General features: G+C 44.7%; 1 protein-coding gene across 1 annotated transcript in view; it reads right to left on the bottom strand.

The window, feature by feature from the left end:
• The window catches only part of LOC144773658 (NACHT, LRR and PYD domains-containing protein 12-like), a 946,473-nt gene that overhangs the window by 153,075 nt on the left and 768,481 nt on the right, over positions 1-24,917 (bottom strand). Inside the window, exon 7 of the mRNA XM_078658807.1 lies at positions 8,736-8,906. Coding sequence (XP_078514933.1) covers positions 8,736-8,906 — 171 coding nt within the window. The remainder of the gene's footprint in view (positions 1-8,735; positions 8,907-24,917) is intronic.

Here is a 24,917-nt window from a genome sequence, read left to right as displayed (position 1 = left end):
AGCTTGCCCCCTGACCTGAGCCACAGGACCATCTGGCTCAACCTGCTCCCTGCAGGTAACTGTGAGGATTTCTGCCCCGCCGGAGCCGTGACCCTGGTGCCCCCCATCCCCTCCCTGAGGCTGTGACTGCTGCTGTTTGGCCGTTCCCACCGAGGGAGAGCCCCACCCTGCTGAGCCGCTCTTCCCCCGCTGTGCCAAGCCGCCCTGCCACCACGCCGCTGGAGGCTCACTGAGTGCCCCCCACGCTCCCGCCTGAAGCCCCCACCTGACCAACAGATCCAGAGAGCAGACCCAGGAAGATCGGACGCCCGCCTAGCCCTGACCACAGAGCCGCCGTGCGTCCCGCACCCGCCTTCCCGGGATCTACAAAGAACTAAAAAGGTACTGTGCACATCGTAACTTTCAAGTGCCCTGTACACTGCGTACTCATCTGCTCATTGAATGGAGTGCTTCGTTCTTCAACTTGTACTGTGCACTGCGTATGAGAAAGACCATACGCTTCGTGGTCTTGATTTGAGCTGTAGGCATCATTCTAAAATCACCTGTGCGCTTCGTAGTCTTAAAGAGAACTGTACCTTTGCCAAAGTCCTGAACGGTGCGCATTGAAGAAATACGCAGCGTATCCCTGATCCGAATAGAGCTATACGCTTCTGACCGGTACGCTTCGCCCTCTGCAGTGTACAGTACGCCTCGTACTGTACGCCCCTCTCCTCACATTGGAACTGTGTTGACTGTACACTTCGTATGGTTACTCATACACTGCGCGCAAAAGTAAAATCGTGCTGTACGCTGCGTGTCCATCTGATGAAATAAACTGTAGGCTTTGTTTAGGAAGCTAACTGTAAGCTTCCCCCCTTTAAATGACAAAGGTAGCGAGCTGGGGGATTGGCGCACTAATGGTGCCCTGAATTCTGTTCCTAATGGGCTCTCTACAGTTCGTAAATTACCTCAGGACTCTGGCTCAGGTGCAAACACAGGTTCTCTTGCCTGGGATTATTCATTTTCTGGCCCATCTGGTGCACAAGAGAATCCTCACCCCCCTGCTTCTACTGTTCCGGATTTTAATGCCGGTCTCCCCCCTGGTGAGATGACACTTGCAATTTTGTATCAGACAATAATGGCCCATCGGGAGGAGACCCGGCAGGAGAGTGCTCGAGCACAGGGGGCTGGCCGCAGAGTACAAAGTTCTCTGCGCAGAGTAATTAAGACCTGCTCTGACATCGGATCCAGGATCACGGAAGCAGAGACCCGGATTTCCACTCTCGAAGATTATGTATTGGCCCAAAAATCCACTATTAACTCAATACAAGCTCAGCGGCTGTATATCCAAGGAAAACTCGTGGACTTGGAGAATCGCGCTCGCAGAAACAACCTAACGATCCTGGTAGTTCCAGAGGGTTTGGAAGGATCAGACACCCGGCAATTTGTTATTGACTTATTTACAGAGGCGTTTCCCGAGATTAAGGAATGGGACTGGCAGTTGGAAGTTCAGCGAGCCCATCGGTTCCCTTTCAAACAACGCCCGGGCCAAACATCTACCAGACCCCGCGCTATTTTGATCTGCCTGCAAAACTTTTTGGCTAGAGAAAGGATCTATGATCTGGCACGACCTGATAAGCAAAGATCCGGAAAGGGCTGTAAATTCTTTGTTAGGCCTGAATTTTGCCCTGCAACGGTTGAGCGGAGGTGGCAGCTCCGCCAGTTTATTGCTCCCTTTCAGTCAAAGGGAGCGCAAGTTTACTTGCTTTTTCCATCTAAGCTCAAGATAATTCATCAAGGTCAGGCTAGATTTTTTGATTCAGAAATTCAAGCAAAAGTGTTTCTGGACTCATTGTAATTGTCAACATGCATTAGTACGTGGCTACACCTTTCTCTTTTCTTCCTTCTTTTCCCGTACTCATTAGTAGGGATTATGCCCCTACAGGGGATGATGTGTTTTTTTTGTGATTTATATAATTTAATCTGCTTCCATTTTACATCCCTCTGGGGGGTATATCGATTATTTACAGGCCTTTTTTTCTTTTCTTTTGTGGTGTCTTTTATATACTGGTGGCAATTCTGAGCAGGGACTCTGCTTACACCAGCTTCTCCATCATTGGACCATGGTCCATTTGCCTAGTTTGGGGGGTGGGGGTTCTAGTGGGTGGTGGGTAGGTGGCAGGGTGGGAGGGGGGATGGGTTGGGGGGTAGTGCGCATCCAAAAAAACTGCTTGAGGATTTTTATTTATATCATTACAATGGTGAATTAAAACAGACAGCTATCCTAATTCTGATGTTTTTTCACAAATTCTTTTACAAATTCTTTAATGGCATCAGGTAAAATACGTATAGCCTCATGGAATGTTTGTGGTTTAAACAATGGGAAGAAGCGGGCTTTACTTTCTCGTATTATCCAGGGCCTTCGACTTCAGATCTTATGTTTGTAGGAAACTCATGTGCCCTGGAATAATCAGGATTGTTTGAAAATACCTGGCTATGATTTAATAGTATGTTCCCAACAAACCTCAATGATAAGAGGGGTGGCCATTTTAATGAAACGGGGGCTGGGTGCTTGTGTAAGAGCTAAGCAAGATAGTTGTGGTAGATGGGCACTTGCTGAACTTGCAATCAATGGGACATCTCTTACGATCTGCACAGTTTATAGTTCAAATGTTGACGATCCTGCAGTTATAGACTATCTTAATGTTGAATTAGCCTTATGGCCGCATCCTGTTATTCTCTGCGGCGACTTTAACATTAACTTAGCTTCAGATTTTAATTTATTAGGCGGGCAAAACTATGTGGGCCATAAACCTAGGGTCTATAGGTCTCTGCAAGCACTGGTCCAAGAACACTCAATGGTGGATTTATGGTTTCATCACTTTAAAAATTTGGATCGCACCACATACTTCTCAGCTCCTCACAAAAAATGGTCCGATTAGACTATTTTTTTGTATCAGATCAAGTTGCAGCCACTACTTCAATTTCTATTTCACCTAGAATCATATCTGATCACAATTTGTTGATAATTGGTTGCACTCTGAAAGATATGGCAAGATCCCCAAGTATGTGGACATTCGAGAGAAAATTATTATCAGACCAAACATATGTAGACCATATGAGGCCTTGGATAAGGGAATTTTTAGATATTAACAGAGGCTCAGCCCCTAGTAACATCGTTTGGGATTCATTTAAAGCTGCGGTTCGTGGAGAGACGAAAAGCTTTTCATTTTCGCGTCAGCGACTAATTCAGGAAAAAACTAAGGAGCGTGTCGACGAGTTGCGTCGGTCAGAGGTCCAACTCACGTCAGCGATTAGGGATGGCGGCAATATAGCCCCCATTCAGCTACAGGTTGCACGCATTAAAGCCTCCCTGCTTGAATTTTTTGGCCAGGATCTAGCAGCCAAATACTTACAATATCGGTCAACAATGTTTGAATTCGGGGAAAAGTCTGGTAGGGTTCTTGCCAAGCGACTTCAGCAGCGTGGTATAGCTAATCGAATTACTAGGATTCAGGCCCCCCACGGTCAAATTCACGATAATCCCTCAGGCGTACTAGCAGTTTTCTCTGAGTTCTACCAGTTATTATATAGTGAGGAAGTAAGTGATGTTACTATCAGTCGCGAATTTGAAGCTTTCACCTCTGGCCTCAACACGTCTAAAATCTCTGGGCATCAGAACTCAGTCCTTATCGCCCCTATAGAGTGGGATGAGGTGGTGCTATCTTTAAATTCTTTGGCCAGTGGCAAGGCAGCTGGCCCGGATTTTATTCCTTTAGAATTCTATGGTATATTCCGGTCAGAGATTCAGGAAGATCTTTTGCTGACTCTTAGAGATGCCCAGCGGGGAACCATCCCAGATTCCTGGGGTTTAACAACAATTATTTTGATTTAAAAAAAAGATAAGCCAGAGAAGGACCCTGCCTCATTTTGTCCGATTTCACTAATCAACTCGGACAGCAAAATCTTTTCTAAAATCTTGGCTGCTAGGCTCGGAACTGTGATAACACCTTTAGTCTCTATTCGTCAACACGGATTTATTCCTGGAAGGGACACGGCGGATCATGTCCGCCGTATTATAGCCTTATGGGATTGGGCTCAGGTAACAAATTCTCCCCTAGGAATAATCCTGTTGGACGCCGAAAAGGCGTTCGACACAGTTGCCTGGGGGTTTCTGTGGAAGGTCCTTCAGTGGAAAGGGTTCTCCCCTATTTTTATACACGCTTTAAAGTCTTTCTATATCGCCCCTCAAGCAAAGGTTACAATATCTGGTCTTCTCTCTAGACCATTGAATATAAGTAGAGGCACCAGGCAGGGGTGCCCCTGTTCGCCCTTACTATTTGCTCTATATATCGACCCGTTTATTAACACAATTGAGCTTGCTGCAAATATAGAACCTGTTAAGATTAATCCCCATGTTTTTAAAATTCTGGCGTATGCCGAAGACATTGCTGTTTTAACTTCTAATGTGTCATCTTCATTTACGGCTATACAGAATTTGGCTAAAAGGTATGGTCAGCTTTCAGGCTATAAGCTGAATGTTCACAAAACACAGGTTATTCAATCCATTAATATGGGACCCTCGGACGCTCCAGTCGTTCAAAGCACTAAATATCTAGGGGTCCAAATCACTGCAGCAGTGGAGCTTTTACAGGAAATGAACATTCTTCCAATTATTGACTCAGCCGAACACACCTTGCGCAGGTTGGATAATCTACACCTATCGTTATTTGGTAGGAGGAATGTCCTAAAGATGCTTATATTGACTAAATATATGTATATTTTTAGGACTATTCCGCTGGTATTTGCTCAGTCCAGTCTTGCCCGAGCAGAAAGGTGCTGCAACAGGTTTCTGTGGAGCTACCATTCTCCCTGCAGGGCTGCTAAATGGATGCATCTACCACTGGATAGGGGCGGGTGGTCAGTCCCTGATTTGCTTTAATATAACTGGGCAGCTCTTTTGCAACATTTGGCTTTACCACTTTTTGGGGCTAGGGCAATACTCTCACCAGCTTGTACCCCCTCGATCTTTGAGATAGGTTTGGGGGATGAAGTTAAGGGGGTTCTCTTATCGGTGCTGGAACCCAGCTACTATAAGAAAACAAAGTTCAAAGTTATCATAGCTATATATTCAGTATGGAGGAAAGTACGCCGGAAATGGCAAATTCCTAATCTCAATTATTTTACACCTTTGGCTGCTGCTAGGCTTTTGCCCTCCATCTTCCAATATTTTGTTACAATTAGATGGAGATCGCATGGGATTTTTACTTTGGGGGATTTAACCTCTGAGGGTGTGATGGCCTCTTTTCTATTTTTAAAAGATAAGTTCGGATTGGGTACACATGAATTCTTTAAGTACTTACAGCTACGCAGCTATATTGACAAATTCTTGCGCGACACCCCAACCGCATTGGTTAAAAATACCCTTATGGAACTTATTCTGAGAAAAGCTCGAATCGGGGCTCTTTATCAGAACCTGTTATCTGGTCTCCCAGATGATCTTTCTTCCCAGAATGCCAAATTGGACAATAAGTTGGGTAAGACTGGTATAGATGTTTCATTAATACTTGATTTGTCGAACTCTGTATTAACTTCGGGGAGTTTACGTTCCCAAAGCTAAATGGCCCTTTTTGATCTTTATTTTACCCCCGCTAAGATCTCTAAATGGGGAGGGGTTAGAGGCCACGTTTGTCCACGATGCGGTCAAGTAGCAGCCAACGATGTTCACATGTTTTTCTCGTTTCCAAAATTTGGTCCTTTTCTGCAGGATGTTCAGCAATTCATTAATGTGGCTCTTAAGATATCGATGGATTTATCTTCCGAGTTGATAATAACGGGGTGCGAGTGTGATTCTTCGTTCATCAGATCTGATCATGAGTCAGCTCTTCTTTGTATTGCTATGTCAATAATCCGACTTAGCATAACTTCTGAATGGATTAGCCCTATCCCCCCTACTTTTATCAACTGGAGATCAAGGATGTTAGCACTTCATAATTTGAAATCTGCTGTGTTTCAAAGAGGGGGTAGGAGGAGGCGTGAGAGGGGATCTAAAATATGGGCACCATTTGTATGTTGGTTGAATAATTAAATATTTGATGGGGGAACTTCTCCCTTTTTTCTTTAGGTCAACCTGGGCACAGTACTTACATAAGCTGGCTTTTTGGATTAAAATGGACTTGCAGGTTTTGTGAACATGTACTTTAATTTGTGTTTAGATTTAATCGATCGAGCTAAAATTACTGCGAAGATTCTTTTGATGTTTTACTTTTAATTGGTTTATAAATTTTGTTATCAAGCTGACTAATAAAATTTAAAAAAATAAATAAATAATTAAAGTGACCGGTACGCATCGTACAGGTGCCTGGAAACTGTACGCTTCGTTTCTTCATTACAAAACTGTACGTCGCGTACCCGTACTCACGCTAGATGCGTGAGCTTTAGCAGGGTACCGTGATTTCTCATGTTTGAGGTGCCCAGAAGCGCTACAAAGCACCCAGAAGGCCTAAGACTGGCATGAAGTTCCTAGAAACTGCCCAAGAAGTATTTTTAAAAGATTGCCAACCTTGCTAACAAAGACTCACCTTATTTTTGAACTGTGCTAAACAAAACCATTATTTAAAAAGTACTGTGGCCCACAGAGCAACGTTACTGGGTCTTGTAACTAAGTCTGCTGAATGATATTTATATATAGTATACCTCTTTTATATAATTCCTGCCTGGTGTCTATTTGTGGTGTAACTGACCTATTCCCTGTGTGTATGACCCTAAATGCTTAACTGTGTGACGCCTAAAGATTAGCCTGGTCTGCTCTCGCCACGCCGCCTAGAGGGTGAGCAGGGGTTATTTTGGGGAGTGAGGGTCCCTGCTGGCCACCGGTACTTACCTGTGCCAACCAGGGGTTCCCACTTCTAACAAATAAACACCTGTGATCCTCTGCAACTAAGGAGATCTGTCCAAGAGCAGAAAACAGAGGATTCGCTGAAGACAAGAACTGAGTGTAAAACTCACGTGTGATCCTCTGCACCCTGGAGATCTGTCCAATAGCAGAGTGAGAGGTGATGCACTGAAGACAAGAACTGAGTGCAATACACACCTGTGATCCACTGCACCTGAGGAGATCTGTCCAACAGCAAAGTTAGAGAAGATGCACTGAAGACAAGAAATGAGTGCAATACACCTGTGATCCATTGCACCCGAAGAGATCTGTCCAACAGCAGAGTAAGAGGTGATACACTGAAGACAAGAACTGAATGCAATACACACCTGTGATCCTCTGCACCAGAGGAGATCTGTCCAACAGCGGAGTGAGAGGTGATGCACTGAAGACAAGAACTGAATGCAATACACACATGTGATACTCAGCACCTGAGGAGATCTGTCCAAAAGCAGAAGAGAAAATATGCACTGAATACTAGAACTGAGTGCAATACACACCTGTGACCCTCTGCAACTGAGGAGATCTGTCCAACAGCAGAAAACAGAAGATGCGGTGAAGACAAGAACTGAGTGCAATACACACCTGTGATCCTCTGCACCTGAGGAGATCTGTCCAACAGCAGAAAAAAGAAGATGAACTGAAGACAAGAACTGAGTGTAATACACACCTGTGATCCTCTGCACCTGAGATCTGTCCAACAGCAGAGTGAGAGATGATGCACTGAAGACTAGAACTGAGTGCAATACACACCTGTGATCCTCTGCAACTGAGGAGATCTGTCCAACAGCAGAAAACAGAAGATGCGGTGAAGACAAGAACTGAGTACAATACACACCTGTGATCCTCTGCACCTGAGGAGATCTGTCCAGCAGCAGAAAAAAGAAGATGAACTGAAGATAAGAACTGAGTGTAATACACACCTGTGATCCTCTGCACCTGAGATCGCTCCAACAGTAGAGTGAGAGGTGATGCCCTGAAGACAATGACTGAGTGGAATACACACCTTTGATCCTCTGCATCTGAGGAGATCTGTCCAACTGCAGAGAGAGAAGATGCACTGAAGGCAAGAACTGAGTGCAATACACACCTGTGATCCTCTGCACCTGAGGAGATCTGTCCAACAGCAGAAGAGAGAAGATGCACTGAAGACTCCTTTATATTGTCATTTCTAAGGGTCCGGAGCTCGCCTAACAATGCACTCCCGGCTGCAGGCATTAATCAGGCCCTGCTTAATCTGTATGTGTCCCCTCTGTGGCGTATCACACAATTATGGGTCCCCCTTGCATTGAATGAAGAGGGCCTCAGAGCCAAATATGGAAAAAGAGAGAGAACTCTCACTAGCAAACAGAAGGTTAACAGCTGCCCATTTGGTTATTTAGTATCACAGCGACTTTCTTCAATAAAGGGCCTCAGAGCCTCCATGTCTCACTGATATCCATTGGCCTTGCATCTAGCAGCCGGTCTAGTAACATCAGGGAGACTGGTGGGGTAGGCGTCCTCACTGGGAGGAACAGACCTGTCCTCTGGTTCAGGCATATTCCATTTTAGCCCAAATACCTGAGAAACCGGCTTTAAAAAGTGCCCTTCCGCACCATGACTGGGGCTTCTTTCAGGATGATGGATTGGGGCTTGGGTACCCCCACTTCACAAACCTGACTAAATTTACAAATGTTATTTATGGGTGTGCCTTTATCACGACTTAATAGAAAAGAGGCAATCATGTAAACATTTAAATTCATTTTTAAAATATATTTGTGAGCCCCACCCACGATGTATATATAGAAATCAATAACGTGATAAGATTTCCACAGTTCCATACCCCAGAGTCCGCAGTTTGCAGCCAGGATGTTGTAGGCCTTCACACAACTTCTTCACTCCAGCGTCTCCCAGGTCATTCCAGCCCAGGTCGAGCCCTGTGAGAGATGTGTTTGTTTCCAGGGCAGAGGCGAGGTCTTTGCAGCATGAACCGGTGAGGGAGCAGCGATCCAACCTGCAGGAGAGAAGAGACACGGAGAGGAGTAAAGCAGAGCACAGACAGCGGCGTCACAGATTCAGTTTTATCTTCATTTCCTTCCCGTCGTTGACTTACTCCCCTTTAGTGACACATCCCACCTTACACATCCGACCACGCTCTGTTTATATAGGAACCTCATGGGGGGAGTTCTCAGACTGGCAGAGGCGGAGCTAAATGTACATAAATATATTAACATATGTTTTATGCTGGAGACCCTCTGCTGCGGTGTGAACGGTAAAGTCACAACTTTAGCAGTTGTTGCAGTGACCTGCCTATTAATACTCTGCTTGTTATGTCGCATAGATGGGCTTCTGATAAGAAATCATCACCCATTGGTCTGTTAAAACGCCGTTCGCACTTTGCTTCCACAGCCTCCAGCAGGGCCACTCAAGAGCCTGTGCACATAGTTCACATCCGCCTAAAAATAGTTCCTTGATCTTCAGTGACAAACCTGATTTAAAATGTGTTATTCATTTTTATATTAATTTTAAAGACTGGTTATTTATTTTTTCCTGGACCATGGTTGCCCAGTTAGATGATGATTTATTTTCAAGTTAAAGTGTTTAAATTACATTGCAGCTGATTTTTCTTTGGGTGCTTCGTTAGATGGTGATGTAATCTTGTCTCATTCACCAATCATAATAGAATTCATGACAAATTAAATGATTATGTGACGTTACAAGGCATGCCATTACCCCGCATGCTGTTGCAATGCCAAACTTTACCCCGACTTGCTGTCTGTAGTGAATGAGGCGCTCTGGTGGTCTGGCGCCCTGTAATGACCTCTGACCACCACCATCATGTTCACTGCATTAAGGTGTTGTTTTACCCTAGCTTGAATCAAATGCTTGTTTAGTGGGAGCTGTCAAAGTGCAGGACAGCTTTGCCTATGGCCATTGTAACTGATGTTATGTTATCTTAGCTTTGGTGTAGAACAGCTCTGCACACAGTTGTCTAGTGGGAGCTGTCACTGAGTGGAAAGTGGCCTCATGTTATTTCATTTTCAGATTCCATCTTCTGACTTTCTGTGTACTTACTCTTGTCTTTGACATGGCCTCATGTCATCTTGCTTTGAACAGGAGGTGTGATTGTGCATTTAAGTATGAGAGGGGGTGCACACATGTGCGCTGTGTTGCACATTGGGAGGAATGATGACTATTGGCTTTGTCAGCATCTCTGACAAAGCCTTGCCTGCGAGACCTGCGTGTTCAGCGGTGCTCAGAGGTCGTTTGGCTACTGGAGAGATGTGTTATGTACTTCAGTGAACCGTCAAGGTCGTGCTGTTTTCTTGTGAGAGTGTTGAGCTTCGTCCAGATGCTTGTTAAGCTTTGCCAGGATGCAGAGTATGCAAGAAATCATGGGCGTAGGAAGTGTGGGGGACGCGGGGGACAAGGGTCGGAGGGACGAGGGGACGAAACAACTTGCCCTCTCTTTCCTATTAGTTGCTCGGCCATTGACACGTAAAAATCACTAGTGCTTTGACGTGCCAATGGCCCTGTACTTAACCTGTGTGACTTTACCTTTTGTGTGCTGCAAAGCTCCAGGAATCATTTCACACCTCGTTCTCGCTACCCCGGCTGCCTGCAGTCTGCACTTCAGGACAAAGGGATGAAGCACAGAGACATAAGACACAGATGACTTGAAGAACCGGGAAACCAGGAGCAGCAAGAGTCTTCCTTGATGCACTCTCAGTTCCAGTCAAAGTCCGAAAAAGTCCAAGCGTCCAGATGTTCGAAGAATGTTTTGGTTTTGTGGTGTTTTTATCTAGGAACCTGAATCGATATTTCTATTTTATGCGCTTGTTCGGTTATAATCAATAATATCCCTATAATGGCATAATAATCAAATCATATTCAGTCGTAGCACATGCTGTCACATTAAGCAAGGCTACTTCCCCGGACTCCTAGAAAGCACAACGAGTTCTCTAAACAAAACAAAACCTCCAGCAACCTGGGAAATCCCCATTTGCTTTTGTTTTGATTTCGTCCTAGAACTCCTGTAAAGCACTGTAAGAACGGCCAGTTCTTAGTGACATCTTTATTGGCGTCTTATGTCCAACCTTACATCAAACCCGGCACCTTTCAGGTATAAATATACCAACGTTGCCTTAAGCAAACACACGGTGGTGGTTTTGGAGCAGAGCAGCTATCTACTTGCCCGAGAGCCCAGCTGATGCGAGAGCCCACGGACGCTGCCCCTCCTCTTTGACGCGCTGAGAAAGACGCTGTCTTTTTCTCCAGCCGAGAAAATCCAGCTCCGGCGTTTCCAGCCTACTCTTGCGGGTTGCTGGGATATCGAGCCCTGAGAGAGAGATACAAGACCTCCTGCTTTCTATTACCCAGGTACGGAGCTGACTAAACCCTTAAAGAGAATTCTTGAGTCAGATTCTTGGCAAACCAAACTTAACTTAAACTGCTACTTACTTACTCCTTCCCACGTATTAGGCTTAGGTCAGGTACACCGGGGTAGGCATATTTAGAAGCACCAGTTGAGTACGATTAGTCAATGTATATATGTATGTATATATTTTATCTATTTTAAAGTATCATATGGCTAAGAAACCATATCAATGCTTTTACAGTATTATTTTATAATCCTCCTTTTACTGTACGCACTTTACTTTAATATGAGTATTGCAATTGTGGCAATTCATTTCTCTTGTATGAGAAAGAAGACTGCTCAATAAATTACACCTTTTATTGAAAACGCCCGTCTCTCTTTTCTCTGCACTCTGGTGAAACTAAGTACGCACATTTGACTGAGTGAAATAGCTGTCTTTTGTTTCCACACAACTCTAGAGATGCACTCTTATTCTGGGAGAGCAAAGTTGTCATGTTTTATGGTTGTCAGAAGCTAATCCCTTCTTGTCTATCCAGGGAGGTTAAACTCCTCCTCGTTTATTCGAGAAAGTTTCTAGTGACCTCTGAGCTAGCTGGCAAACCTTAAGTCTAATATAGTCAGTAGAGACCTAGTCGACCTCAGTCCTACGTCTACACTGCTGAATATATTATTCCAATGCGCAGAGCCTATTGGGAATATAGGAACTACACTACAGTTTCAGAAGTGAGTCTTGTTCCACGACGAATCTGAGGACCCACCCACAGGGGAGCCCCTAGGGAAAGAGTTGGTACAACTTTGTGGTTCCTCCCAGAAGAGGGGCTGGACAGAGGGGAGGATACTCCCCTGTCCTTTTTCGAGTTTCGCACCAGAGCGAGAACTAAAGGTTCCTGATCTGGCTCAAACTGGAGCATGCATGGAAGGCATCAAATCTGCCCTTCAAAGCAGTCTGGTGGCCCTGGAGGGCACCCCCATCCCAGCCCAATACACTAAGTTCTGTCTAGGAGGTGGTCATACCGCCCAGTGACAGAAAACCTATTGTTCGACCTTTCCCTGCTCAAGCTAAGCTCAGCAGCAGGAGGGCAAAAACATGTCTGTGGTCGACAGAAGCACAAGCTTGCTGGCAGACCCTGAAATGCTATTATCAGGAGTCTGTCCCTTAAGGAGTCCCCCAGGACATGGGATCATACTTCCAGCACTGGAATGGGTAGCTGGGGTATGATTCCATGATATTTGATTACTCTAGGTAATATCTTTTTAGAGGAACAGCATCCACATTTGCTTGATTGATCTAACTGGGCACTGCTGTTGGACCTCTTCAAAAAGCCCTATAGTCCCCTCCTTTGATAAACTGATACCAAATATGACCAGGTTCAGTGCAGCGGTATATAGTTAGATATCTTGTAATAACTGATGTCCACTATATACCTTAAAATGGCTGACCACACTTACAAAACCTGCAAAATTGTCTCCGTGATTTGTATTGGTGTCCTGCTCATCCTCAAATTTGTAACCCAGCACCCTGCCTTCCATAGGGGTGACTTAAATGCAGTGACCTCAGATATAGAGAAACTTATATCTGTCATGAGAGGTGCAGGCAACATCTCACAAAGGCTGCCATGGCAGGCATGTAGCTGGAGTTTAAGTGGCCTCTCATTGGTGGCACATGCTGCAGCCCACGAGAGCACCCTGGTGTACCCATGCCCTGGGTACCTTAGTACCATACACTAGCAACCTACAGGGTACACCAGTAGCCAATTGTGAATTTACCAAAGTACTTACCAGAGCCAATTTTGGGGAGAGAGCACAGTTGCTGGGGTCCCGATTAGCAGGATCCCAGCAGACTACAGTCAAAACACGCTTACACCAGGCAAACATTGGGGTTAACGATGTAAGCAGATCCTACTTACCTACACAACCCCCCACCAAATGTAAGTTCATGAGATAGCCTTGCCCAGTTCAGCCTTCTTTTTCTAAGTAGAAATATCTGGAAAGTCCATCTGCATTGGCATGGTTACTCCCAGGTCTATGTTCCACTGTATAGTCAATCCCTTGTAGAGAAATAGACCATCTCAAAAGTTTAGGGTTTTCATCCTTCATCTGTTTAAGCCATAAGAAGGGATTGTGGTTAAGCATGGGCGAATTTTGCGAATCTCGCGTTCGCGGATTTGCGAACTCGCAATCCGCAAAATCCGCGAATTCTAGCGAATTTGCGGATTTTTTTTTTTTTTGTTCGCGCGGGTTTCTGCCAGGTCGCGAGGGTTTTTGTACAATTTCGCAAACGCGAACTTACCTGTCGGGTCGCACGTTTTGCGAACTTGTTGTTTCTACGTGTCCAGCCTGTTTGGGACACTCTTCTTCATCACTGCCACCCTCTGTCACCACTGCCACTCTCTGGTTCACCCATGCCACCCTCTGGCTCACCCATGCCACCCTCTGTCACCACTGCCACTCTCTGGTTCACCCATGCCACCCTCTGGCTCACCCATGCCACCCTCTGTTTCATCACAGCACCCTCTGGTTGTCCAGTGTACATTATTGTGGCAAAGCAAAGCACACCTTCCCTGCCTCAAGTGACCTGAATTAATTTGGGGCTGATTAATGTGTCACAGAATATTTTTTTAGCTGGCACCTGCTTCCTTAGTGCTTCCTGATTAGTGATCTTTTGCACTTGCTAAGTGCTTTCATTGTTGCAAAATTAGTTACAACGCCTGCCCTGCCCCAACTGACAATAATGAATTAGGGGCTGATTAATGTGTCACTGGATTTGAACTTCCAGCCTGGCTCCTGCTTGTCTCCCTTAGCTGTAATTCAGGACCTTTGTGGCATATGTGTAACTATTCTGAGGGTCAGAGCAGGGTCACATAATAGTTGCAAGTAGGCAACTGAACTCTGGAGGGGCCCCTCAGGAAGCACTACAGGAAATGGCTACTAATGATGAGCTTGAACTTTTGAACCTGGTAAGTAGTTTCAGTTTTGCTAAGATCGTATTTCTGCAATTTAGCGCTTATTCGCGGGGCGCGAAGTTGAACTGGGAAGCCGCGAACTCACGCGAACAGTGCGAGCAAGCCATAAAATCCGCTGCTCGCGGATTTGCGGATTTTGCGGGAAATTCGCGAATCTCGCGGATTGCGAATTTACCGAAAATCCGCAAAATCCGCGAGCGGAACGGATTTTCCGCCCATACTTAATTGTGGTCTGTCCGAACAATGAAGTGAGTGCCAAAGAGGTATGGCCTCAATTTCTTCAAGGTCCAGACCATAGCAAAGGCCTCCTGCTCAAGAGCTGGCCAACGCTGGTCCCGGGAAGTCAACCTTCTGCTTATAAACGCTACTGGTTGATCATGGCCCTCTCCATTAAGCTATGACAACACTGCACCTACCCATATCTCAGAAGTATCTGTATAGACAATGAATGGTTTGGAGTGGGACCCACTACAATTCCCTGCTTCCTCAGCAGCTGCTTGCTGTCTGAGTTGTTCAAAAAGGGGCAGACCTTCTGCTCCAGTCTCAAGGCTTCCCTGGAAGGAACCTTGCCCCAGTAGCTCTGCCTTATCAGGGCTAAGCTCTTCTGTGACAAGGTTCTGAGATCCAGCCCCCGCATGAGGCTGATTCTCACTGGGAGACTTAGAGGAGGATAAATATTTACCCTTCCTGCTCCTTCTTTTGGGAGCAGGCTGGTCCATTATTCTCAAGATCCAGGGCTCTCCTAGTGTCTAACGTCTTGGACTGAGCTCAACTGACAGCAAACACACAGACTGAATTTCTCATAAATTCTGCATGAGTCAATTACTCCCCGTCAGACCAAGCTGACGTTTCCCAATCTTTGCCCAGTAGGCAATCCACAGGTAGGTCTGAGGATACCACAACTCTCTTTGGACCAGTTACCCATCTCCAGATGAGAATAACAACTGCCATGGAATGATCTGTCCTGCCCATTGATGAGAGGCTGTTGTCTGCACTTGCCCAAGTTAGTGGGACTTACAATAAGGGTGGCAAGCTCAGTGCCACCATCACAGACTAAATCATTTTGAGTGGCTGTTCTGACTAGGCCAGAACCCCCTTCAGTACCCAAGGTTAACTCAGCTAAACTTTTGGGGGCACTACTACTACCAGTGGTATTACTAGGGGCACTAGAAGGTTGAGGGGTAGTAGTAGCCGCATTGGTGCTAGATTTAGAGCAATTGTCATCACTTGCCCTGTGGCCTTTTTCCTTACACAAATAGCACCACGGTTTTGTGTTAGAGGAGGAAGAGGAATGGGTACTACCGCCAGAGGAAGATTTTTGGGGACCTTCAGAAGACTTTTTTTTTTTTTTTAGATTCTCCCCACCTTTCGCCTGGGCCTTAGAAGCACCTTGCCTCTTCTGATTACGACCACCATGAGACTTTTGTTTCACCCTGGTACAGACCCACTTGTCTGCCATCTTTCCCAATTCTTGGGTAGAGGTCAGATCCGAGTCCACCTGGTACTGGTGCAGGTGCTGATTTTAAAAGACACACAGATGATGGACGGAATGCAGAGCAAATCAAACATTCAACCCCAGTCAATAGATATGGGTTAAATCCATCATTCTTTTGCTCACCATGCCACCCCAGTTTAGACCTAGCCATATGATAATCAGCCTTGACTCTGTGCCTCATGGGACCAGTCCAGCCCAAACCGCCAAGCTAGTCCTCCCTGGACTGGAAGCAAGCATCCTGGGACCAGATTCGGGGCATAACCCCTCATCAGCCAGTAACACAGTGAGCAGGTGCTGATTTTGACAGTTATTAAGGATAGCTCACTACAAGTAAATTGTTCAGTCCCTCATAATCATGCACATTACTTCCCTGAAGCAGCCTTCTAGAGCCTTAATAGCACTATCTACAAAACCTACCCAGTCTTGAGTGAGTACCTTCTGTGTGTCCCTAAACTTAACCCTGTATTGCTCAGTGGTTAACCCAAACCCATCTATGAGGGCAGTCTTCAAGACTTTGTAATTGTCTGTATATTCTTCCTTTACAGTCAAGAGTGTGTCCCTACATTTGTTAGTAAAGGAGAACCACAGGATAGCTGCCCTCTGCCCTTGAGGAACCTTCTGAACTTCACAGGCCTTCTATAAAGCAGTAATCCACTTATGAATGTCATCACCCTCCTGGTAAGGAGGGACTATCCAGCTCAAGTTCCCAGTGTCAAAGGACAGTTCCCTAACTCTAGGTGCACTAGTGCTACCACCATGGGATTCTAATCCCAAATTTTTCCCAGCCCTCTGGACTTTTAGGGTTTCCTTGTCTTGGTGAGGAAATAGAAATTTTACATGGCCAATGTGTCCCCTGCATGTACCCTGTGTATGTTCATGTCACCCCTGCACTTTCCCTCTTATGCCTGTAATAATAATGCCTCTGCATTTCCGTCCAACATTAGTATGTCAGTTACCAAGCCTGCCACGTTAATTCAGCATTGAGGCCTATGTTGCCCATGTTGCCAATGTATTTGCATGGTGCACGTTTAAAAAGTCGAGATGAACTCGTTTTGTGGCAAAGCTGAGCCAGGACCCGAATTCAGGCTCCATGCCTCCTGACACTCTGAAAACTGCAGTTTAGCTATGTATCCCTGACCTCTCACATACTTCCTGCTCAGTCGAGAGGTGCCCAGCCTGGCCTGCCAAGACAGTATTTTGCTTACAGTTATCTGCTCTGCTCCACAGAAACACATTCCTGCTTAATGAAGAAGGTAAACATAACCCGCCTGCAGAAGATAGGGCCTAGCCTTTCTGTCTCCATACAAGTGATTTGCAGAACTCGCATCCATAGAAGGCCCATGGCCCCCACGCAATGCACGAAGAAATATATGCACACACTGGCATTTAGTGATGAGCAACCTTTGCTCGAGCGACCTTTACTTCAGACTATACATCCTCCAAACTCAAGATATGAGATAATACCAGAAGTGTAGGTCGTCCTGACATCCAAGACTTCTCTACTAGAACAAAAAGTCAGCTCCCCCGAGCTTCCCGCAGTTACACGTCAATTCCACGTCATGACCAAGTGGCGCACACAAGTAGGGTAAAGGTTCCTGCTGACCACGCAGACCCCCTCCATGTATCCACCCACCTATGACACACCTATGACTCCTCAAGTGAACACTCACGTGTACGCCTTCTTACACGCCCTTTTTCACGCCCATGTGCTCTTATCTCTCTTTCACTTGCTCCGCCTGGAGCGCTCCGCCTTCTCTATGCAAGTTAATGTATGTTTTAAAGTATAAATAATGTACTCTGTGAATAAAGTTCAGATGACGATCCTTCCTGAACCTTAGTGGTGATGGAACCCGATTCTCCCTTAACTCGAGTTACTGAATTAAAGCCCTTCTGAATCGGACACCACGGACTCTGCCTCTCATTATATGCATGACCCTTTGTTTAAGTATAGAAATTCCGACAGGGTAATTATTTTATTTACCACATTGGGCGAACTGTTCCTACTTGATTTTGAGCAGGTAGTATTCCCTTTCTGAAGAATCTTCCTTCTTGCTATAGATGGAGGTCCATATTGAAGTGACAGAGCAAGTAGAATTAACTGAGGAGGACCTGGACCTCCCCTGACCTCTTTGTACTCTCCCAGGAGGAATAAAGGGGTCCTACCGCTAAGGCATCCCTCTGGGTCAAAATAAATATTCCCTGAGGGACTAGAGTTCTTCAGTAAGGGGTCTTCAGAATCCTCCTGGACATGCTCAGAAGCAGAGTCATGCGTGTTGGACACCCCTAGCTCATCTTCTGGAGCGTCACTACCTATATCCCGTTATCCAAGTTATCCTGCCATATGACCTTTTTTCTTGGTAGCAATACCTATTCCCCAAAGATTGCTTCACTGTTAATACGCAACTCTCATTTGTAAATAAATCATCATAGTCTTGAGCAAGGCCTCCACACCTTCAATCATTGTTTCAATTAAATGCTTATTTTTTGGGCTCGAATAATCCTAGCATAAGGCACAGTTGCTAGTTTTGAGTATTTTTTATAGTTTTTGTGAGCCTACCATATAACAAAGTTTGTAACCTTCCACCCACTGTATTAATTTGTAAGCTTCACACACAAATACTATGGTTCTTGTGTTCATTACTAACAACTCATATCTGAGCTGTGCCACACACCTCATCCTGCTTATCTTACTATATCTATCTTCTGTGAGCATCTCATATGTGTCTCGCCTCACAATGCACGGTTTCTTTTACATTGGGAAGCATCTTCCACATAAACACAGTACATCTCATTTTTTTTAGCATCCCACACAAGGTTAATTCTTATTGCAAATGTATCTCATGGGGCTTCTTATACGTTTGTGCAAGATAATGTGGTTTGAGTACACTCTACACTCATAACATACATCTGCAATAAAGCTTCTCATAGATTAGACAACAAAAGCTTTGGTATTGTGTTGTATATTTTGCAATGAAGTATGTTTTTCTCCACCCTCCAGCCTCAGGAATACAGGCAATAAACTTCCACTGTTCGAGAAACCATTCTCGCTCTCCTTCTTGTGCCCTGCTAAACCAGAGTATTCCAAAATGTATCTGACTGAATTCAATATTCAAACAGACACACAGAATCCTATACAATACTATTAGACCTGTCAGCCTTAGGGTGGTCTTCCTCCAAACTTTTTGGCTGCTTACCTCCTTTTTCTGCTGATTATTTTTGTTAGCCATAGGACTCTGAGTAACTTATCACTGCTGACCAGTGTTATATTGCATGTTCTTCTCCCCTAAACATGGTAACATTGGTGTGTACACAACTGGCGAATTTTATTTACTTGTAAGTACACTGTGCAGTGGTATACCATATACCCAGGGCCTGTAAATTAATGCTACTAGTGGGTCTGGAGCACTGATTGCGCAACACACACAAGCAGCTCTTTAAACATGTCTCCGGTCTGCCATTGAAGAGCCTGTTTGTGCAGTTTTACTGCCACGTCGACTTGGTATTAAAAACTCCTTCCCAAACCTTAAACTTCTCTTTTATTACATATACATCACTTCTAAAGTGGGCCCTTGAAAGCCCATAGGACAGTTTGTATGTTACTTAAAGGTAAGACATGTACTTTTAGGTTTTGCATGCCTATGTAGTGAAAAACACCAACATTCATTTTTCACTACTGTGAAGCATAATCCTCTCATAGATTAATATTGGGAATTCCTAAATACTTTCTTTTAAGCTGTAATTCATGGTTAGAAAGGAGTAGCTGTGCCATGTTTACATCTTTGGAATCGCAATGATAAATCCTCTCTACTGGTAAGGCTGGATTTCATATTACTATTTTAGACATGCTACTTATGCAAGGTGGACATTTCTATGCTCTTACAGCTGTATGTGCTTGTAGCTTGTCTCCAATAAACTCCAATATTAATCCAATTGCATTTTGAGGTTTAGGAATGTCACAAAGAGGATTTAGTTTATTCTTCCTTTTTTCGTCCCATCTTTGTTGCTTGGTGCATACAAATGTAAGGTTCAAAAACAGGTTTTTCACATTTGGTCTAATTACTTTGTGAATGTAAATAACAATTAAAGCATACATGCAAACTGTGACTACATGCCTGCCTTTATCAATGTTTCACTAAAAAACCATGCAATTGTATTAGTTTAACCGAGCGTATGGCTCCTAGACAATGGGCGATTTGTATAGGGTCACTGGGAAGTCCAAAAAGTTTGTCTTTGGCCCCCCCAGAAATTTAGTGTCTCCTACACCCCTGCAAGAAATAGAGGTAATGTGAGGCCTCTTGCAGCAGCCATGGGAGATGCTTGCTGGAAGCCAGCCAGTTCGGGTAAGATTCCACTGCTGGGGGCAGAGGCTTCTCTCGAAGCTTCTAGTTTGTGTCTGAATGTGTATTAAAGGGTGGAACTCAGCGACACCAGCTTGAGTTTACCATGGGATTGATGAGTTACCACTGAAGAACCGGGTTATTTAAGACCCGGCGGCGCAGGGGGGCACGCCCAAAGTCTTCAGGTATCACCTGTCTTAGAACACAGAGACACGGAATCTTCTTGGTGACGTCAGAGATCAAATTTATTGGCTGCAGCCAGTAACAGAAGTCCTAGAAGTCAACACGGTATGAGTTCTCAGGAAACTGCTCCATTTTACAAAGCAAGTCATTCCTTTTTATGCCAAAAATCACATTCCAGACAAATACCTTACATTTACAAACTGTCCAATCACATGTATCCAGGTCAGAGGTATCGCATGACAAGTAAAACCCACTTTTCAGTTGCCCAGCCCATGATCAATTATTGGTCGAACCCAACATTCTTCATCAGACAAGTCGAACGGACCCATAATAAAACCGGGCACATTCCCATTTAAATAGACCATAAAGAAAGGAGCAGAAACAGGTGTGAGTCAGGTAAGAAATTTTTGTGTGCAATAAAGGTTTATGATGTCCTGTGCCTTGATCCTCAATCTTGATCTGCTACTGGGAAAGGAGCTGGCCTAACAAGTTTTGGCTTCAGGCGAGAGGGTCAGTTTGCTCGGGTCATTCAGAAGTCAGCTAAGAGTGTACGTGTGCTAAAGACTCGTTCGGCCGTAGTCATCGGCCTATGTGAGGGCAACCACAAAATGGCTGCCGTACACAAAATGGAACCCAAGGGTTCAGAACGAATCCCTAAATACGTAGTGACGCCATCGGTGTAACACGACGAAAACACTCATGCTTGCCGTACTAACTGGTTACGGTTTGCTAATATCAAATTCGTAGCAAAACCATGACCTTTCTGAAACGGGTTCAGGATTCACAGAACCTCAGCCCCTCCTTTTGCCCTTACATAGGCAATAACCTATACTCACGTCAATCTGAGTCCAGGTCTATATTCATCAGATCATCAAGATGTTGCTGAAGCATAATCCTATTACTTAGTACCTCTCTTGGGACAGGGCTCCTTGCACACGTAGTAACACAGAGGCCACATATAGCAGGAGCGCACTGCACACAAAGACAGAACAGGAAAAGAATCGCTAAAGCCATCCCAATGATCATCAGAATCTTCCATCCCCAAGTGGATAACAGTCCCAGAACCATCCCATCAACGACCAATCTCCTTTATCCATGTGTATAGATTCAGAGATCTTATGTATCTTGGAAATGGCCTGGTATACTGTCGGAGCATTGTCTGGAATGAAAACACAGCAGCTCGATTGAATCAGTTTACATACCCCTCCTCTATCTGCAATTATGACATCTAACGCAACTCTGTTCTGGAGAGTCATAAGGCGATCCGACTGGAGCTCAGCAGTCAAGTTACTAAGGGCGCCGGCAGTTTCAACTACGGTGGACTCAACCACTCTCGTCAATTGCCGTATGTTCCTGCTGTTAACCATCGATCCCCAAAACAGCAGAAAACCCTTCAAGAAATCTCCTAACTCTTGTCCTGCAGTATCTTCCTTACTGAAGACACCTCTGACAACTCTCGTCTTGTGGTAATCTGCCGCAGCTGTGTAGGTGGGAGGCAACAGGAACGAGACAAAACATGTGCCCGAAAAATCAGTGGGCAACCATGTGTACGCTCTGTGGTACCCTTAGCTGCTAGAAATGGTGGGAAAGTCTGGGAAGCAAAAACATACGTCTCAGTGCAGGTACTCCTCCCTAACTGTGCTCTCGGATTCTTGCCATTACCTTGCAGACAAAGATGACCCTGATGGGGTACGATCCAAATTGGAGAAGATCTTTTCGCTCGCTGGTTCTCACTCAGACTAACTCCATATCCAGTCACGTTCCATCCAATATATGCTAGTATCTCATCTCTCGGGATTGTCTCATAGGAACTAACTCCTCTAATCATATCGACTATACCCTTAACTAGAGCACTATTCTTTGGATTGTCATTCACAGAACGTAGGGGGTAGACTTCACGAGCATATATGAACATCGTTCTGTATGCTCACACAGAACCATTATAGCTGAATGGCAGGACCAGGTAAGGAATACCTTTACCAGTAGTATGAGGCATAAGGACACACACCCAACAGTTAGTCGTGTTCACTACTAATTGGTGTTGGTGCAGAAGCTGAACAAAGGAGTTATTAACGAATTCCAATCTTCTAATGGATTCATGTTCAGGCAGAGGATGAAAAGAATGCGAAGAAACAGTAGAAGAAGGTACGGGCTGTGTAGTGGGTGCAAACGTCACTTGAAAAGAGAATATAATATATCCCATAAAAAACATCATCAAGCTAAGTAACATAAAAAGGCACAATATTAAGAAACAACTTTCTACTCATAATTCGAGACATTTTGCTCTTAAAATTCAATTGTTCAACAGGTCTCTCCATCTTGAAAAACTCCATCCTCTAACCGTGCTGTTCGCGGCTGTTGGGTGTTCCGTGCTAAGGAATGCGTCTGTCAGTCCAGGGAACGCCCTAGGACCAACCAGAACCGTCGACCTAACGTCTTCGGCTTGCACTCCAAAGTCTTGACACCGCGACCTTACAGCTGAACCCGGATGGCGGTTCGAAAAATAAAAATCGGTCAAAACAGTTTCTCAGATGGGAGATCTGGATTTCAAAAATAGCAAAAAGGAAAATTTCTTATTTTATTTGTCCCATGACTCTTGGTCGCAAATTATAACGGCCTTTATCAGGAAATGTCTGGTCGCGGAATAAAGGTTCAGGCTCAGTAGTGTCCACTCGAACTGACGGGGGCACAGCTTCTTGCAGAAGATCGTCGCTTTCACGCTCAGAACCTGTCCCAATTAAACGTGCATCGCTAAAGGGCAGAAAAAGAGGCACAGTGTCAGTTTCCGAATCAGGAATACCCTCCTGGACCCACCGGTCGTACGGCAGAGGCAAAGGAACCCTCTTACAGTGTACGCCGTGGATCCAGTTCTTCTTTCCTTGCACTCGCACTGCAGATCGCGTAGATAATACCACCAAGTAGGGACCAGTCCAACGGGGTTGATCGTTCTTTGTCCGCTGAAAGTTCTTTATCAGTACCCAGGTGCCAGGATCGATGGCGTGTCCTGGATCTTCAGAAGCCTGAGGCAAAGTATCATGAACCTGTTGGTGTAACACACGCAATTTAGCCGTCAAATCATACAGGTAGTCAAGCAATACAGGGTGTTCAAACTCGCTGAATTTCGTCGGCCTCGGCACTCCCCATATGTTTGCCGGGCAACCAAAAATTATTTCATAGGGACTAAGTCCCACTCGAGAATGTACAGTCATCCTAGTTGACAAGAGTCCGCCTCTTGCACTCATCGCTCTTCTCAGGGTTCATTCATGTGTGCAGCAGCATTGCTCCGTGAGTGTTATCAGCTGCCACTATGATATCACTTTCATCACTTCGAATATGCCTTTAGTGAATCAGTTTGTTCTGCATTTTTAGAAGGTATTACAGCCCCAAACACAAATGAATCTTCATTTCAAAGGATGAAGTGTCTTGCATTTTTTGAACGGTAATGCTTGAAAAAGTTTGATTATTTTAGACACAATGTAAAACAGGTGGTTTATGAAGCTCCCCTTTTTTCCCTCTGCATGAAAATGTGTTCATAACAAAAGAAGAAAGTTTAGGAAGCTCAAAGATGTTACTTTCTTTTAAGCTTATCTAAAAATGAGTACAGTTCGAATAGCCCCTTGATCTATTATGATATGGTGCAGTGCAAAGGTTTTGATTACCTGTAAATCTCTTAACATCACAAATACTTTAGTTATTTCAGAAAGAAACTGCTCTTTGTAGGAAAAAGTTAATTGGAAGTACGAAGGCAAATAGAAATATTTTAAGATCCTGCTACCTACCCTGATTCTCACTTAATGCATTATTTCCTTTCACTTTGTACACAAAAATAGTTCTTTTTTAAATGGCTTAAAAAAAGGGAGGCAGATAGTACTAGCTATTGCATAATGCCTTCTGGAATTATATAGGGCTGCAGAAAATCAATTGAATCTTCCCAAGCTATTTGTTGAACGTAATCTGATGTTACAGTTTAGCAGGGATCAGAAACCAGGCACATTGACAAGTACCAAACGATGTATGTCCATCTAGTGTAGGAACAGAAATAACACTTCTGCATAATGATCACTAATTTTATTTCTTTACAAATTATGCTGAGTGATTGACGCCAGCTTGATCTAAGCCCGAAAGGAACTCTAATCGATAGAATCTTCTCTGAGATTATTCACCATCATTCAGTGAGATAATCTTTCCAAAACATGCTTTTTCACTTTGGTATTTATTTGACCAGCCTTGGTGTATCATGACTTCCCTCTCCTAATAATTTGTCACTTGTGCATCCAGCCCAGAGAATTGCCTATTGTGTGTTACATTAGTCAACGCAGTTCCAGTTTCTGATGGGCTAAAATGATTGTTGGAAGGGGCAATCTCAGAGGGCCAGGTTGTGCTCACCTGACCACCCCAGAACCCCCCTCTCCCACAGATATTGCCGAGTCTTATCGTGAGGTCCCCACCGGGGAGGACTCCGAGTCTAGGATCGTACACACTGAGCTCACACCACACTTACGAACGGACACCACACCGTAGGTTTTCAGTAATAAGTTCTTTATCAAACAGTAAGAAGGATCAGCACTCTTATTTACAAGTGATCGAGGGATCGTAAAGTCTTTAGGAATTAGGGAAGAGGGAAGCGGGACAGTCTCAGCCTTTAGGCCAGTACGAAGCGTACCCTGCG

Source organism: Lissotriton helveticus, chromosome 8, assembly GCF_964261635.1.
Source record: "Lissotriton helveticus chromosome 8, aLisHel1.1, whole genome shotgun sequence".
NCBI lineage: Eukaryota > Metazoa > Chordata > Amphibia > Caudata > Salamandridae > Lissotriton > Lissotriton helveticus.
This window is presented reverse-complemented; position numbering and strand designations above follow the sequence as displayed.